Raw genomic sequence first — 17,802 nt, forward strand, 5'->3', positions numbered from 1 at the left:
TGTGTTTTAAAGTCCCAATTAAAAAGGACTGTTTCAAGTATTTTTAAGTCCTGAAAACAAAGCTAAATGACCTCTATTACAATTTTAAGTTTGAAGATCACAATGGCCAGAACAAATAAACAGTTGTCTCCTAGAGGAGTATAAACCACTCCTTCTAGTTTAGATATGTGAGAAGGTAATATTGATCACAGTATCATAGAGGGACATCTTCTGTGCCAACTGAAAGGCAACAAATTAAATAGGAAACAAATTAATTTATCTCATTTATTTATAAGTATGGCCAGTAGACAGAAATTCAAATTCAAAGGCATTTAAGGCGATCTCTGCTATCATGGTGGAGGACATGGCACAGGTGATAGAAGAAATTTATTGAATTTATTTTTAAATGTATTTTTTTTCTCTTTTGATATTAAGGAGAACATTTTTAAAATGGAGATACAGCTGACATAAAACTCACCATCTTAAAGTATACAACTCACTAGTTTTTAGTATATTCACAAGGTTGCACAACCGTCACCACACCACTAGCTCATTCTAGAATATTTTCATCACTCCATTAGCAGCCACTCCTGTCCCCCCATGCCCCTCATCCCCTGGAAACCACTAACCTATTTTCTCTCTTTATAGATATGCCTATTCTGGACATTTCATATGAATGCAATAATACTACATATGGCCTTCTATATATGACTTCTTTCACTTAGCATAAGGGTCAAAAGGTTCTTCCCCACGCTGTAATATGCATCAGTTCTTCATTCCATTTTATGGCTGAATAATAACTAGTCCATATATACATATGCTACATCTTGTTAATCCATTCATCAGCTGGTGTACCTTTGGGTTGCTTCCACTTTTGAGGTACTGTGAATAATGCTATTGTGAACATTCATGTAGAAGTTTTTTTTTTTTTTAAGATTTTATTTATTCATGAGAGACACAGAGAGGAGAGACACAGGCAGAGGGAGAAGCAGGTTCCATGCAGGGAGCCCGATGTGGGACTCAATACCGGGACTCCAGAATCACGCCCTGGGCCGAAGGCAGGCACTAAACTGCCGAGCCACCCAGGGATCCCATGTGTAGAAATTTTTATATGGAGATGTGTTTTCATTTATTGTGGGTGTCTACCTAGGGGATGAAACTGTTGGAAAATATCATCTCTATCTACTGTCTGAAGAACTGACAGACTGTTTCACAGGAGTGGCATCATTTTCCATTCCTAGCAGCAATGTATGAGGGTTCTAATTTCTCTACATCCTTACCAACCCTTGGTACAGTCTGTCTTTTTCACTAGAGCCATCCTACCAGGTGTGAAGCAGTATTTCATTTTGGTTTTTGGTTTGCATTTCCCTAGTGGTTAATGATGTTGAGCATCTTTTCATGTGTTTATGAGCTATTTGTTCATCTTCTTGCAGAAATGTCTATTCAAATCCATTTCTTTGCTTTTTGTTGTTGAGTTGTAAGAGTTGGAAATGTGTTCATAAACGGTTAAATTTCACCGAGAAGAGCCAGATGGAAGGCTAGGCTGAATTAATGAAAACTCGTGAGTCCTTGAATATTGTTAATGGGATGCATCTACTAAATTTTCTATGGCTTTAGTACTGACATCTCTCCCCTACCAAATCTGATCTACTTTTTTTGGTCTCTCAAACTATTAAAGGTATCATCATCTGTCTCTTTCTGTAGGGTATTAAACCCATCTATGGTTTCTGCTTTCTGACTCCACCTAATCTCATTACTGCTATTGATTCAATCACTATAATGTGGATCACATCTATCTCATTCTTTCTATTTTTATGGTGAGGGCACATGCAGGCCTTCATAGCCCTTTGCCTCAGCTATCTTCCTGTTCCCAGTCTCTCTCCCTCCATACTTGCTGTGTGCTGATCTCAGGTATCTGTTTTAAAACACAGCTCTGGTCATAGCCCTTTCCTGCTCAAAAGCTTTTGTAGTTTGGTTCCAGCTACTTTTCCTATCTCTCTTTTTTTTCTTCCACTCCCTAAACTATAGAAAAACTAATTTTGAACCCTATTATAATCATTAATTTGCATGTTTGTCCCCACCATAAATTGTTTCTAAAAATGTAAAAATGTTAAAAGAGGAATTTTTACAAGTAAAAATGTTCAAAGAAACTAAAAGGCAGCTGTGCCATAAAAAATGACAGTAGATATTAGAAGATTCTTTTTTTTTTTTTTTTAGAAAGATTTTTTTAGTGTGATTTTTATTGCTAGAAATCTCTGGGATACAAGTTAGGTGCAGATAAAGACTAAATGTATAAAATTATTAGTTGCATCACGACCACCTGAAGGAATAAGGACATATACTTGCATTCTGTATTAAATATAGAAAGGTTAAGGTTTTAGACCTTTTAGTTCTCAGGCACTTCTGGCTAACAGCAGCCATAGGTATTGTCCTATTGGGTAGTCCTATGTTGCCACCTGGCAGCACAGCTTTTTATTTTGTGGTAAATATTTGATCAGTACAAATTTTCATCCAATGAATGCAGAGAAAAATTTCTTTGCAAGAAAACAATTTTGTGGTCTAATCCTTACACAAAAGCTAAAACCACACGGTCGAATTGACTCCTATGATCTGAGAATTCCCTTGCATACAGCACCCAACACAGGAGGGCACAAGAGAGAAGTTTTCTGACTTAAATATTTTATCTTCAAAATATTTAAATGATCAAATTACCAATATTGATTAATTCATTTTTTAAGGAAATATGTTTAATTATTCCACAGCTGGACGATCACATAACCCCAGATACACAGAACCATATGTCTCACTAAACGAATGTAGGAAGGAACATATAAACACTTCTGCCCGCAAAATCCTGTGAGCATAAGTCAGTCTCTCAAAAAAATTGGTGGACAAAGAAAACCTTTTCTAAAATTCAGGACAAATATAATTGCTGGAACTGAGAGAGAGAAGAAAAGTGGGCTAAAAAAAAAAAAGAGATGTTTTCTATTTTATAGATTTTTCTCTTGGGTGTAATTATGAAGTGACATCCAAGTGCAACCAATGAAGTCCCTATTTTTTTCTCACAAAATTCAAAGACATCAGCAAAACCACCTATGTCAGTAATAAAAATAAAAAGTCTTTGACTTTTTAAATGTTTTCACACTGTCACAGTGGAATAAAATTAGCTTGAAAAATGATCTAAAAGCACATGATGCAGTTCATTATGTAGAACAGCAACAGCAGTGCTTTCCCAGTGTTCATAAAGGCTGCTCCATTAAATTTACCTCCAGTCAATAATTAGGAGTCCACAAATAAACCCGGGCAATTAAATCAATACTGCCAGGCAATTATATTCCAGAGTCCAGGCTCAGTGGCACAAAAAGGCACTACATCAAATTGTAGTATTAAGCAGTCTAATGCCATTTTCAACAGGATTTTTTTGAGCCAAACAAAATAAGCAAATACCAAGATAACATAAGAATGTGTGTATGCACGTCTCCATAGGTAAGTCAAAAAAATCAGGTCTGGTATCAATACTGCTTCAGTAAAATTTAATAAGGATTTACACAGATGGATTTATTAATTTTATGGTCATAACTAATGATCAAAGTTCCAGGTAAAAAGGTCACATTTAGAAGGTGAACATTAAAAAAATTTCATTCAAAAGTTTATTTTTATCATTTTTAAGTTTAAAACTACAACCCATCACAATTACTGCTGAACTCCTTTGATGTGCCAGGAACTGGGATGAGTACTGGGCATGAAACATAACTAGGAAATGGCCTTTCTTCTCAAGAGCAAGATGTCGCTGTAGAAGACTCTGTCTAGCACCTGTACGTCTGCACTTGAACAACTTAAACCCATAGATTGCCAATCACCTTCTATTATTATTAAAGTGATTCCAGATGAAGTCTCAAAAATATATAAAACCGACACTAAGCGTATCAGTAGCTCATGTATTATTTTACTTATCCTTGACTTTTCTAAAAGTATAGATACTGCTGTGTGTTAATATAAATGTGAAAAATTACATTTAAATCTGCTTTTATTTTTAATCTTTACACAGAAACATTTATGATGACTTTCCAAAACATATGACAGTAATACTTTTTTTGCTCCTTTGAAAAATATGCTTTAACTCTTTTAATTCTTTGTTCATTTTTAAAATAGACAATTAGGTTGAGCAAAAAGAACTATAATGAAAAAGTTTTCGAATACATTACATGCTGTCGGTGATGTCAAAACAAAAGCTTGCTATGACTAGAAAAGCAGGGCTCTCACCTGCCAATAAACTGCCCTTGATCACTTACAAGAGGGGCACATCCCAACAGACTCTGTGTGTATTAAAAAAATACTTGAAAGGAAAGAAAAAGTATCACACAGGTCACAGCAGCAGTCTCAATGGACCCCTCAGGGATTTCAACTCGTCTTGGCCTTGTCATCCTCTATGCAGCTTTCCACTCGGCCCAGAAAATGTCGATAGGAAAATGTTTGAGGGGCCTCTGGTGGAAATTTTTTCATTCTTTCTGCATTGACAGGATGCCAAATCAATATTTACTTCCCACTAACAAGCTGCTCGAGGTCTCAGTAGAAAATATTGTAGAGAATGCGGGAAGACACAGTAATAAACAGCTGTCTGGCTGTGAGGAAAACATGAATTGACTGGAAACAGGTCCATAGTAAAAGGTCATTGAAACCCATGAACTCCTCAGGTGTCCATATCAACTACCAACTTTAAAGACACATAATAAAGAATATCTTTTCCTAAGAGGGCTGAGAGAATGGATCCTTTTCAGTGTAGCAAGCATAGAGGTTGACTCAATAATTTAATTAATGCATTTGCTAAGACCTATGTTGGCTCTTCCCAAGGCATTTGTTTCATTTGTTAAGTCCAAAAGTACAAATAGAGGGTTAACTTTCCTGTCTATCTATTGGAATACTTCTTTACCTAACAGAAGTAAATGATGTGGTAAGTGTTTACAAAAAGTTAGACATCGAGTAAAAGTGTAAGGCTTGGAATTTTTTTTTTTTAGAAGTTTTTAGACATGAAGCAGAAAAATGAAATACCTGTCCTTCAAGAAGTTTCTGAATGTACAACAGCCATTCCCAGTCATTTTCAGCATTTATCTTTGTCCTTTCTATGTCCTAAAGGAAGAGAAGCAAAAGATCGATGTTAATTGCATTTGCATGAATTTGATCATACTGTTACTGAATAAATTTAAAGAGATACTGGTAGAATAGGATTCAAAAAGACTAGTCTGTCCTTCCAAAGTAGGGAATATGCAAATCTGTGCTTTTAATATTTAATTTACAATACTGACATGTGGGAGATTTCTAATTTCTAACAGAAAAATAATTTCTATTATTTATCTATTTCACAATACAATTCAGGAATATTTTATTTCTGCTTCACAGTGGAGCTGAAGGTAGGGACTGTGGTGGAGGTGAAAGTGATTGAAATAAAGTGAAAAATAAGAAAAAGCTGTATTAAAGAATCATTTATAAGTGACCTTTGTAAGATAACATAAAACCTTATATTGGTTAAAAAATCTGACTTGTCAACAGATAATTAAGGAGAGTTGTTACAATTGTAGACAAAATAGGATATGTCATGGGTTTGGTGTTTTTAAATGCTTGCATACTTTAAACATCCAATAAGTAACTGATAGGCAAGGGACATTTCTACTTAAAGTGTTGTAAGCCCCTAAATATTTTCAACCCATCAATTATCAAGGTAAATATTTCTGAAATATAATGTATTCATACATGCAGTGGATTATTCAGTTAAAATCATGATTCAGTTTACAAAAAGATGGACTTTTCAAAAAGGGAAGGGGTTGGAAAACTAATGACTGTTGAAATTTACCGTATGCCAATATCTAGCTAGGAACTTCACATAGGTTATCATAGTTTTTTATATGAATTTACTAGAGTTCAGTGTAATTTAACAAATATAAGTCCGCTGGTTTGGGCTCTGCTTGGACAAGTCCAGTCAACTCTCTAGACCTCTGAAAAGATGCAAGGATCTGTCTAACTAAGCTCTGATTTGTAATGAAATCTAGGAAATGTATCAAGGTGCACCAATCCTTCTTAGAACAGTGTGTTTCTACTAGAGTCCTTTTTCTTCCAGGAGGATGCCCACTGAAGGTTGTGTCATATGCATTTTGCAGTGCTGTATATTCTGGCTCTGGAATGTATCTGCCCAGAGGCTGGGGTACCATTTCTTCACGGAAATGTGCCAGCTACTCTTTGGGACTATAAAGAGAGATCTTCTAATTCATATACCCAAACGGGATAACTTTTTTCTAATTTGTCCATTCAGAGAGGGTGCTTTTTTTCTAATCTGCAAGTCTACAGAGGGCATCTTTTGAGACCACACAAAGTTGATGGGCCTATCTTCCAGAATAGGTAACTGTGTTTGTGCACACACACACACACACACACACACACACACATGAGGTATTTTGGTAATCTACTTGTTTTAAAATTCTTAGGGAACAGTGGAGGATTCAACCCTAATTTTTTGTAAGGATTCACACTATCAATCAACACATTTTAACTAAATGTCTATAAGGTATAGTTAACACCCTTGCCAAAGATACTATTATTTCCTGTGTGTCTTATATTTGATACTACATTTGATAATGCTCTTGTACTTCAAAGTTCAGAATTCACAAAGTGAATTCAAAGTGTAGAAAGTCATAAGTATTGCAGCATAGGTGCTGAAAATAGGAAACTGAGAGTTCACTATTCTATTCACCCAGGGGATGAAAATCATCTCTGCAGGATTCCTTTGACTTCTTTTCTAAGAATTCTTAGCAGTTTAAAAACCTTGCAAATTGGAGATATGCTCTACTGCAGAAATTTTTGTTTTCTTTATTTTCTGCAGAAGTCTTCTGAGCAGCTGATGGGGCAGCTGGAGGATGTTCTCATATAAACATTTAAGTCTATCATTTTATTTATTCATTGAGCATATATTTATTGGGAAGCTACTAGCACCATCATCTCTTTAATGTTTCCAAACAATCAAATCTGATACTAATGTATCAAAATTCAGAGACTTAACAGGAGGACAGGATTGAGTATCACCCTTAGGTTTCACAGAAGACTGTATACAGGGTGAGATTCTGCTAAGACATCATAACTACGTTAAAAATGCAGTGGCATTCCCAGGAGGTACAGAACTGCTACTGAAGACTCATATCTATATGCACATAAATTCACTCAGGAGGACTTTACCCAATTCAAAGCTATAAATATATTTTTTCTTTAACTTGATCAACAATAATTTTGAATTTATCTAGGAAAGCCAATAGATCTACTACTTTTGCTCATTTAGGAGGAAAAGTTCTCAAATCAATGATGACCCACCTTAACTAAATCCATTCAAATTGGCTTAATTAAAAATTCTAGCTTACAAGATATATGATTAACTAAATTAAAGAAAATGGAAAAGACAGGAAAGGATTTGAATAACAGACTTGAATAACAAGCAGTTCTAAAAGTTTTGTGCAATGGCTTATTTCTCTATTATACAGAGAAATTTCTCTAAACGTTTTCGGAGTTGGTTAATACCCCTGATGTAACTTTCACCCATACGTTACTAAGCTGACCTTCATTAATATTATCTTGAAGATGAAACTCTATGAATTACAAAACAAATAGAAGTATGTGTTTAAGTTCAATGTGTCCAAAGCCCTTTATTAATAAATATTTAAGTGATCTTACCATTTCGTCTTCTGTATCCATTATTTCCTCTAGATCTGACCGTGAAATGTTCAGGATAGAAGCTGCCAAGGTCTGGGCTTTATGGGTTGAGGTTTTACGGGCATCTCTGTTTTTTTGGATTTTTTGTAGTTCTCTGATTTGTTGCCTTATCTCATGGACATCACTTTGTAACTCTTTGGCCAAAGCCTGCAACATGTTGGAAAGAATGTGGGCTCATATGGAAGTCATAAATGAAGACCAAGCAGTCACAATATAAAAATGTGAATATATCAGCAAAGCATTGATTAGGATTACTCTGATTTTATTTACTTTGGAACATAATAGATTGCTCTTATTATCTGTATGTAATAAAAGCTCTCTTAAATGAGCACTTAACCAACTTGCTGGATTAACCAAACTCTCCAATCCCTCTTTCAGATTTACCAGCTGATATCTTAGTTGGTGAATGCTTGAGCAGGGAAGCTACTTTTCATCATGCCAGAGCACAACTACTCCTGACCACTGAGCTGATGCCAGTTGTCATTGTTTATTCCTAAATGTGTGTATATTTGTTGTAATGGGTTAATAATGTGATTAGTTTACTCATTATATAAACTGATGAAAAACAGCTGCAGAGAGTTGTTTCTATTTTAGTAAAACTGGATCAGAAAAGCTTTGCAAGGACTTGATAAAGACAAGTTGGGTAAATATGTAATTAAGTTATATGTGGGCAAGATAACAATATAGAAAAAAATTAAAAACCTAGAACAGGGGATGCCTGGATGGCTCAGCAGTTGAGTGTCTGCCTTTGGCTCAGGTCATGATCCTGGGGTCCTGGGATCGAGTCCTGCATCGGGCTCCCTGCAGGGAGCCTGCTCCCTCTGCCTAGTGTCTACCTCTCTGTGTCTCTCATGAATAAATAAATAAAATCTTTAAACAACAACGACAACAAAACCGAGGACAGCCTCACAAGAGCCTTTAAGTTCTCCCTTTGAGAAATGAATCAATGCTGGCCCATACCATGCCTATGCATGCATAAGAAAAGGATAGCCCTTACTCTGGATAGACATAGCTCTGGACCTCAATGCCTGGCTTTGTGATCTGAGAGTAGGCTAGCAAAGATGTTAGGGTTATTTCTCGATCTTTTGCCAGCTCAAGCTATGTTGCAATAAATAACAGTGCTCCTGTATACATTTTGCATCTCTAGGATATATCCCTAGAAGTGAAATTGCTGGACCAAAGAGTTTGTCTTACTGTAATTTTGAAAGCTGTTACTTAATCTCCCCCCACTCTCCAAGATAGTACCAAGATATACCTTTCAAAGAACATACGAAACTACTTGTTTCTCTACACCATTAGCAAAACACTAATCTAGGATTTCACTGTAGTTTGTTTTTTTGTTGTATTTTAAAATTTCATTTCTCTTATATAAAAAAAGTTGAACATCAGCCTAAGAAGAGGCATTTTTTTTCCTATTTTTCCTAGTAATTTATAGGAGTTTAAAAAATTATTAATTTATTTCAGAGAGAAACATATCAAAACAGAGATAGAAAGAGAGCAAGAACAGAAGAGGGAAAAGCAGGCCTCCTGCTGAGCAGGGAGTCCCATGTGGGGCTTGATCCCAGGACCCTGGGATCATGACCCAAGCTGAAGGGAGATGCTTAACTGACTGAACCACCCAGGTACCCCAGGAGTTGTTTACATATTTGGATATTACATTTGTATATTGTACATATCTAGATTTTTTCATAATTTGTATTTTTCTATCAACAGTAATTACAGTATTTCATGTCAAGGAAAAATATTTATTTTTCATATATTCAATGATTCTTTTCCTTTCTTTCTCACTTTTAAATTTAGTGTGATACTTTAAAAAGCATTCTCCACAATGAGAGATATATAAATGTATTTTCTAACCAGGATTTTCTGCTATTTTAAAGTTTTTATTTTTCATTTTTAAACTTTTTACCCATTTGTCATCACTTAGAAATCATTACATAAAATCATACTCAGTCATCCCACAACCATTTATTAAGAAGTTCAAGTTGGGGTGTCTGGGTGGCACAGTCAGGTAAGCGCCCAACTCTTGGTTTTGGCTCAAGTCATGATCTCAGGGTTGTGAGATGGGAGTTCCAAACTGGGCTCCACGCCCAGCACAGTCTGCTTAAGACACTCTCTCGCTCTCCCTCTGCCCCTCCCCGCCTTGCTCTCTCTCTTCTCTATCAAATAAATAAATAAATAAATAAATAAATAAATAAATAAATAAATCTTAAAAAAAGTTCACCTTTTTTCCCACTGATCTCCTATGTGTTTAGGTCAGTGTCTGATTTTCTGTTCTGTCCCATCTCTCTTTATTAGTGAAGCTTTATAATGTATCTAAACTTAGTGAGGCCTTAGAACGAATGTTAACATCTGGCAAGGCTAGCTCCCTCTTACTACCCTTCTTTTTCAGGTTTTCCTTGGAAATTTTTGCTTCTTTGGTTTTCCATAAGAACTTCCATATGAACCTTGTCTAGTTTCCCTCCCCTTAAAAAACAAATCTTACCAGTAATTTTATTTCAATCACGTTAGATTTCATTTAGGTCAAGGGAAACTTGTAGCATGTTGAGTCTTCCTAACTGAAGACCATGGTGTTCCCCCCAGTTAGGCTTTTTTGCGTGTTTCTTAGGATCATTTTTAAGTTTTCTCTTTCTAGCTTATTTTTCTTGCTAGTTGTTTACTTATTGGGAGGCTGCTTCTAATACTAATTGTTGCTTGAATACATAAAGATTGCTGACATATATTGAGCTTACTGAAGCTTCTTTTTTGTTATAATTTTTCAAATCTTTAGTTTCTAGGTATTGAATCATATCTCCAAATATTGGTAATTTTATCACTCATTTTCCAAATTCTCTATTTCTAATTTCTTTCTTTTCCAATTGCATTGGTTAAGTTCCTCTGGAACAACATTAAATAGCAGTACTGATGGATGACTTGACTTGTTCCTAATTTTAGTGAGACTCCTTCTACTTCTTAGGAAATGCTACCAGCTTTGAGTTGAGAGTCATATTTTAATACATTAAGAAATATATTTTCATATATTAACCTACAATACACAGTGTAATATAGTTATCTCTATACTCATTTTTATTTCTTATAAAAACAAATGTCAAAATATCTTAAGCCAATTTTACCATCCATATGAACTATTATGATTTACCATCATATATCTACTAATAGGATTACTAGTAATTTCCTTAGTAGTGAATTATCCTTGCCTTTCTGGAATAAACTCCACTTGGTGTGATATATTATTTTTTGATATGCTGCTGACCTCTATTTGCTAATATTTTATTGTAGGATTTCTACATTAGTATGAGATTGATTTTTTCAATTTTGTGAAGTCTTCCCCAAACTGTGGAAGCATCTTTCTCTTTCTGTGCTCTATAGTTTTAATGAAATTGAATTGATCTTTTCTCTACTGTAGTAGCACTTGTCTGAATTTGGTTTAGTATTTACTGCAGGGAAAGGTAAAAAGGTACCTTTCTGATTATTTAACTTTTTCTTTGTTCTAGGAGAGATTTGGAACATTATATTTTCCTAGAAAATTACCTATTTCATCCAGATTTTCAAATGTATTTGTATACAGTTGAGCTAAGTAATCTGCCATGATTTTTTCCTCCTGTGTCTATGGTTAATATTACCTATCACTTGTTCTGTACCGTTGTACTTTCTCTTTTTCTTAATTAGGTCCCTCTGTTTTATTGATTTTTCTTTTTTAAAAACAACTCTTATGTTCATTAGTTGTACATTTTTAAATGGTTAATTTCTATTCAATCTTTAGATTCTAGTTTTAATTCTTGAGTGGAATGTTTATTTTCATTTTTTCTTGTTTATTAATGTAAATATAAAAGGTTACAAATTTTTGAGCACTGTTTTAGCTATCCGTGGGTTCTGATAATTCTTTTAGGGATATTCTGCTATTTGTTCACATACCCTTCTTGATCTAAGAACTTTTACTTATAAATATTTAGGTGGTAGTGACCTCTGTTTTCTGGTTTTGTAATTAATTGCAGTTTTATAGCATTACTCTCAGAGAAAGTTATCTATCCTATTTCTACTTTTCAGAATTAAGGTTTTCTTTGTGGTATGTATCAGGTCAGATTACCTAGAAACAAGATTCTGAGATGAAGATTTGTGGGCAGGAGGTTTGTTAGGGAAACATACTTAGAAACAACATCTGTATAAAATTTAGGGAAGCAGGCCTGGGCAGAGGGGAATTAAGTGCATTGCAGTTCCAACAGAGGCTTTGTGCCAACTTATGCGGAGTTCTGGAGATAAGATGGCTTTTCAGAGTTGTCTCTCGGTTTTTTTCCCCTCTTACACATGACTTGAGCTTTTAACTTAGCTGTTCTTTATTTTTTTTTAAGTCCAGAAACTTTACTTAAACACACCTAGGGTATGACATATTTAAGATGAATATTCCCTGGTTCATGTTATGTTCTTAGAAGTCTTTATTTCTGGAAATTATTGTTGAATTATAGGTTCAATATTTGTTCTGCTCCTTTATTTGTTTTCTTCCTTGAAGACTCGAATTATACATATGTTGAGTCTCTGTCACTTGCTTCAAAAATTCTTTTTCCCATAATATGCTTTATTTTTTTTTAACTGAGACATAATTATGAATGAAATAGCTCACATATTTTAAGGTGATGAGCTTTGGCAGTTGTATGCATGTATGCAGCCACCACCCTGCTCAAGATATAGAAAGTCTTCATACTCCAGAAACTTCTTTGATGCCCTTCCTAGGCAATTCCTCCCATACCCAAACAAATTGTTGACACACACATATTCATATGAAACCAGTAATATATATATTTCCTGAGATAATTTATTTTTTTACTTGTTTGCCAGCCACCTTGCTTTCATCTGCTCCAGTGTCTCATCATCTTTTTTCTAAATTCTTACATTTAATTCCACCTTAAACATGTGCTTTTTTAGAGGAAATTATTTTATTAATATTTTAAATTCATACTAAAATTTCTCATCTGCTCTGTAGTAACTTCTTTGTGGTTAAACTTCTTTTCCTGACACTTTTTCTGTTTTTCTCCATCCTTATTCTAGTATATTTGCATAGATAGTGTGTTAGTTCATTTCATTTTTGAAAAAGATTTTTTCCTAGACCACCTATTTATAGAAGGTTACATGGCAGAGGGGCCTGTGCTATGTTTCAGGCTAGTGAAATTTTGCATATGACTTTAATTTTTTTTTGATGAATTCCATTAACCAGGTTATTTTTGTTATAGTTTTTTTTTTTTTTTTTTTTTTTTTTTACAATTTAAGGAATCTATTTTCTTGGTTGCTATGAGAAAAGCTGCCTCCTTCAGATATTCCTGGTCTCTCTTATTCTTCATTAAGCCTTGGCTCCTTAAAGAAGCAAACCAGTTCTAGGATAGCTACCACAAACTTCTGCAGACCTGTTCCACTGCTGCAAGTAGTGGATGTTGGATTTGTACCCCTTGTGAACTTCATCTTCTAAGAGGTCTTGATCTTTCAGAGGTCTGTAGGACCTAAGTCTTCTTTCCATGGAGTCTTATTTCTGTGTCCCTTTGCATGCTTTCACCAATCTTACCTGTTTTTTGCTGTTCTTCTATGTATTTTAGAATACAGAGTTTAGCTCTGACTTAGGTTGACTGTGAAAAGGAGTTCAATTTTTGTTTCTAATTCTTGTCTGCTTCTTGATTTCAAGGGACGGAGGGGAGGGGTAATGATGATTTTACCCCTCTATGATACCCCATCATCTAAAATGATGATTTTAGAATTTTCCAAAATGCATTTGCCCCTAATATTTCCAGTTCTTGACTATTATGAATAAAACTGCTATAAATTTTGCTGTACATATTTGTAAATATGTTTGTACACATGTTTTAATTTCTCTTGAGTAAATACCCAGAAGTAGAATTGCTGAGTCATAAGGTAGGTGAATGTTTTATTTATTAGAATTTCTAGAGGTTTCCACCATATCTTGTACCACCAATACTGGATGAAATATCTCCATTCTCCACATTCATTCTAACATTTCGTGGCTTACATGTCTTCTCTTGAATTTATTTAAATAATTTTTAATGCTATTGTAAGTTGAACATTTTCTATTTAATTTTCTAATTAATTTCTAATTAATTTCTAATTGTTTACTGTTAATATATAAAAATACGTTTGATTTTTGTATTTCAACCTTATGTCTCATGAAATGGTTAAACTCTCTTATTAACATTAGTATCTGTTTTATAAATCTCTAGGATTATCTACATTAAGAATCATGTCTCTTCAAAGAAATGCAATCAAAACCACAATTAGTTACTTACAAAGGTAGAATGAATGTTAAAAAACCAAAGTAGTAAAAATAGCTATGATTACAATAATTAGTTAAGAGATACAAAGATAAAAAGATGTAAAATGTGTCATCAAAAACAAAACAGAGTGAGAATAAAAACGTTGAGCTTTAGAATGGGACTTAAGTTGTTATCAAACATAAGTTACTACCAAAATAAAATAGACTTGTAGGTATAATTTATTATATGTAAGATTCATGTAACTACAAGAAAAAAAGCTATAGTAAATGTACAAAAGATAAAGAGAAAAGAATAATTAACAAAATAGCAATAAGGACACACCTATAAATAATTACTTTAAATGTAATGAACTAAATTCTCCAATCAAAAGACACAGATTGACTGGATGAATAAAAAATCAACACTATAAAAATCTATCTGCTGCCTACAAGAGACACACTCCAGATATAAGAATATACACAGACTGAAAGTGAAGGGATGGACAAAAATAGTCCATGCAAATGGAAACTAAAAGGTAGCTGGAATAGCTACACTTGTATCAGATGAAACAGACCTTAAAACAAAGACTGCAGTAAAAGATGAAGGGTATTACATAATGATAAAGGGTTAATCTAACAAGAGGACATAACATTTGTAAATATTTATGCACCCAACCTAGGGACACCTAAAAATATAAAGCAAATATTAATAGACGTAAAGGAAGAAATAGACAGTAATACAATAGAAGTAGGGGAGATTTTAATACCTACTTATATCAATGGATAGGTCATCCATACTGAAAATCAATAAGGAAATATTGGTCTTAAGTGAGATACTACCAGATGTATTTAACAAATATTTGCAAACATTACATCCAAAAGCAACAGAATACACATTCATCTCAAGTGCACACGGAACATTTTCCAAGATGCAGTATGTTAGATCACAAAAAAAACTTAATAAATTTAAGAGAAAAAAAATGATATGAAACTAGAAATCAACTTCATGAAGAAAACTAGAAAATTCAAAAATATATAAAGATTAAACAAATGCTACTGAATAACCAACGGGCCAAAGAAGAAATCAAAAGAGAAATTAAAAAAATATATTGAGACAAATAAAAATGGAAATGTAACACCAAAATTTATGGGATGCAGCAAAAATAATTGTAAAAGGAAAGTTCAGGGACACCTAGGTGGTTCAGTCAGTTAAGCAACTGACTCTTGATTTTGGTCCAGGTCATGATCTTAGGGTCATGAGATCAAGCTCTGCATTAGGCTCCACACTGCACAGGGAGCTTGCTTGAGATTCTCTCCCCCTCTGCCCCTGCTCCCTTGCTCAAGCATGCCTTCTCTAAAAAAAATAAAAATAAAAATAAAAATAAAATAAAAATAAAAGGAAAGTTCACAGTGATAAATGCCTACTAAAGAAACAAGAAAAATGTCAAAAAAAGAACCTAATTTTCTATCTCAAGGAATTATAAAGTGAAAACAAATGAAAGAAAGTAGTAAGTACAAAGAAGGAAATAACAAAGACTAGAATAGACATAAAAAAGAGACTAAAAAGACAATAGAAAAGATCAGTGAAACTAAGAGCTGGTTTTTTGAAAAGATAAACAAATTTGACAAAGTTTTGATTAGGCTCACCAGGAAAAAATGAAAATAAATCCGAAATGAAAGAGATGTTACAACGGATATCAGAGAAATATAAAAGATCATAAGAGACCATAAACAATTACCTTTGGAAAGGAAGAAGTAAAACTGTTATTATTTGCAGATGACATGATATTATAATATAGAAAATCCTAAACATTCTATCAAAAAACTGTTAGAACTAATCAATAAATTCAGTAAAGTTGTAGGATACAAGATTAATACTCAAAATCAGTCACTGTTGTTTATACTAATAATGAAGTATCAGAAAGATAAATTAAGAAAAAAATCCTGTTTACAAGTGCATCAAAAAGAATAAAATACTTAGAAATATATTTAAAGAACAAAGTGAAAGACTTAAATATTGAAAATTATAAGATATTAATTAAAGAAACTGAAGATACAGATAAATGGATAGATATTTCATGGTCATGGATCAGAAGAATTAATACTGTTAAAATGTCCATATTACCCAAAGCCATCCATAAATTCAATGCAATCCCTATCAAAATTCCAATAGCATTTTCCACAAAAATAGAAAAACTATATTAAAATTTATATGGAACTACAAAAAGATCTGAATAGTCATAGCAACCTTGAGAAAGAACAAAACATCATACTTCCTGACTTGAAACGTTATACAACTTAATAGCAAAAATCTAAATAATTTAAAATGGGCAAAGGACCAAAATAAGCATTTTGCCAAAGAGCACATACAAATAGCCAACAAGTACATAAAAAGGTACTCAGTCTCACTAACCATTAGGAAAATGCAAATCAAAACCACAGTGAGATATCACTTCATGAACCTTTTAGAATGGCTACTACTATATAGGTAAGAGATAACCAATGTTTTTCAAGGATGTGGCAAAAAGGGAACCCCATGCACCGTTGGTGGGAATGTAAATTGGTACAGCCACTGTAGAAAACAGTGCAGAAGGCCTTCCAAAATTAGAAGCAGAACTACCATATGATGCAGCAATCCCACTTCTGGGAATATATCCAAAGGAAATGAAAACAGGATCCAAAAGTATATCTGCAATCTCATATTCATTGCAGCATTATTCACAATAGCCAAGATGTGAAAACAACCTCAGTGTCCATTGATGAATGGACGACAGAAAACATGGCATATATGTAATGGAATATTATTGGGCCATAAAAAGGAGGAAATCCTGCCATTTGTGGCAACATGGATGTACCTTTTGAGCAATATAGTAAGTGAAATAAGTCAGAGAAACACAAATACTATATGATGTCTCTTACCTGTGGAATCTAAAAAGCTGAATTTGTAAAAACAGAGAGTAGAACATTGGTTGCCAGGGGCTAAGGGGTGAAGGGAAGGAGACACTGGTCAAAGGGTATGGACCTCCACTTATAAGAAAAATAAATTCCAGGGTGTAATATACAGCATAGTGACTGCAGTTAACATAACTATTGTATACTTGAAAGTTGCTATAAGAGTAGATTTCAAATGTCTTTACCATAACAACAACAACAACAACTAAATGGTTATTATGTGAGGTGTGAAGGATGTGTTAACTAACCTTATTGTGGTAAATATTTCATGATATATACATATACCACATCATCACATTGTATACCTTAAATTATATAGTGTTATATGTCAATTATGTCCCAATAAAGTTGGAGAAAAAGAACAGGAAAAAATCATATTTAAGACGCAGATCAGTGCCAAAGTATTAACAATTGTACATATAAAAATAAAATTATAGTGCTCCACAAATGTTCTCATTAAAGAAGCAAGAAATTTATATGCCCAAAACATCTTACTAAATCTTTCCAAAGCAAGCACATATTGGTAATTAAATGATTTAAGCTTCCAGCTAAATGTTGTTCTTTGGCTGATATTTATTTCAAAGCTCACAAAAACCATTGAGAAGATAGAATCTGGCATATGACTCTTACATATAAGCACATTAAACAGCCTATATCAGGGCTCAATCAAACTGAGCAAATACTTCTAGGAATTTCCCTTGTGTTACTAGGAGGATTCAAAGCCTCAGCTCTGCCACATATATCCAGCCCACATGCTCAAAGCACTTGATTTTACCCCAGGGCAAAATTCCATATTCAAGACTAGATCTAGAACAGATGGTCATTCCACCTCTTCTCTAATCTGGTTGTGCTCTATGAAAAATGCAAAGACT

The 17,802-nt window shown here is 33.8% G+C and overlaps 1 protein-coding gene across 4 annotated transcripts in view; it reads right to left on the bottom strand.

Moving 5' to 3' along the window:
• CNTLN (centlein) overlaps nt 1-17,802 on the bottom strand; it is a 323,526-nt gene that overhangs the window by 7,257 nt on the left and 298,467 nt on the right. For all 4 annotated transcript variants that reach the window (XM_055302562.1, XM_055302564.1, XM_055302563.1 and 1 more), the window contains 2 exons: nt 7,690-7,875; nt 5,029-5,106 (listed from right to left, as the gene is read on the bottom strand). In XM_055302562.1, the coding sequence (XP_055158537.1) occupies nt 5,029-5,106; nt 7,690-7,875 (264 nt within the window). The remainder of the gene's footprint in view (nt 1-5,028; nt 5,107-7,689; nt 7,876-17,802) is intronic.

The sequence above is a fragment of the Nyctereutes procyonoides genome, unplaced genomic scaffold, assembly GCF_905146905.1.
Source record: "Nyctereutes procyonoides isolate TBG_1078 unplaced genomic scaffold, NYPRO_anot_genome, whole genome shotgun sequence".
Lineage (NCBI taxonomy): Eukaryota > Metazoa > Chordata > Mammalia > Carnivora > Canidae > Nyctereutes > Nyctereutes procyonoides.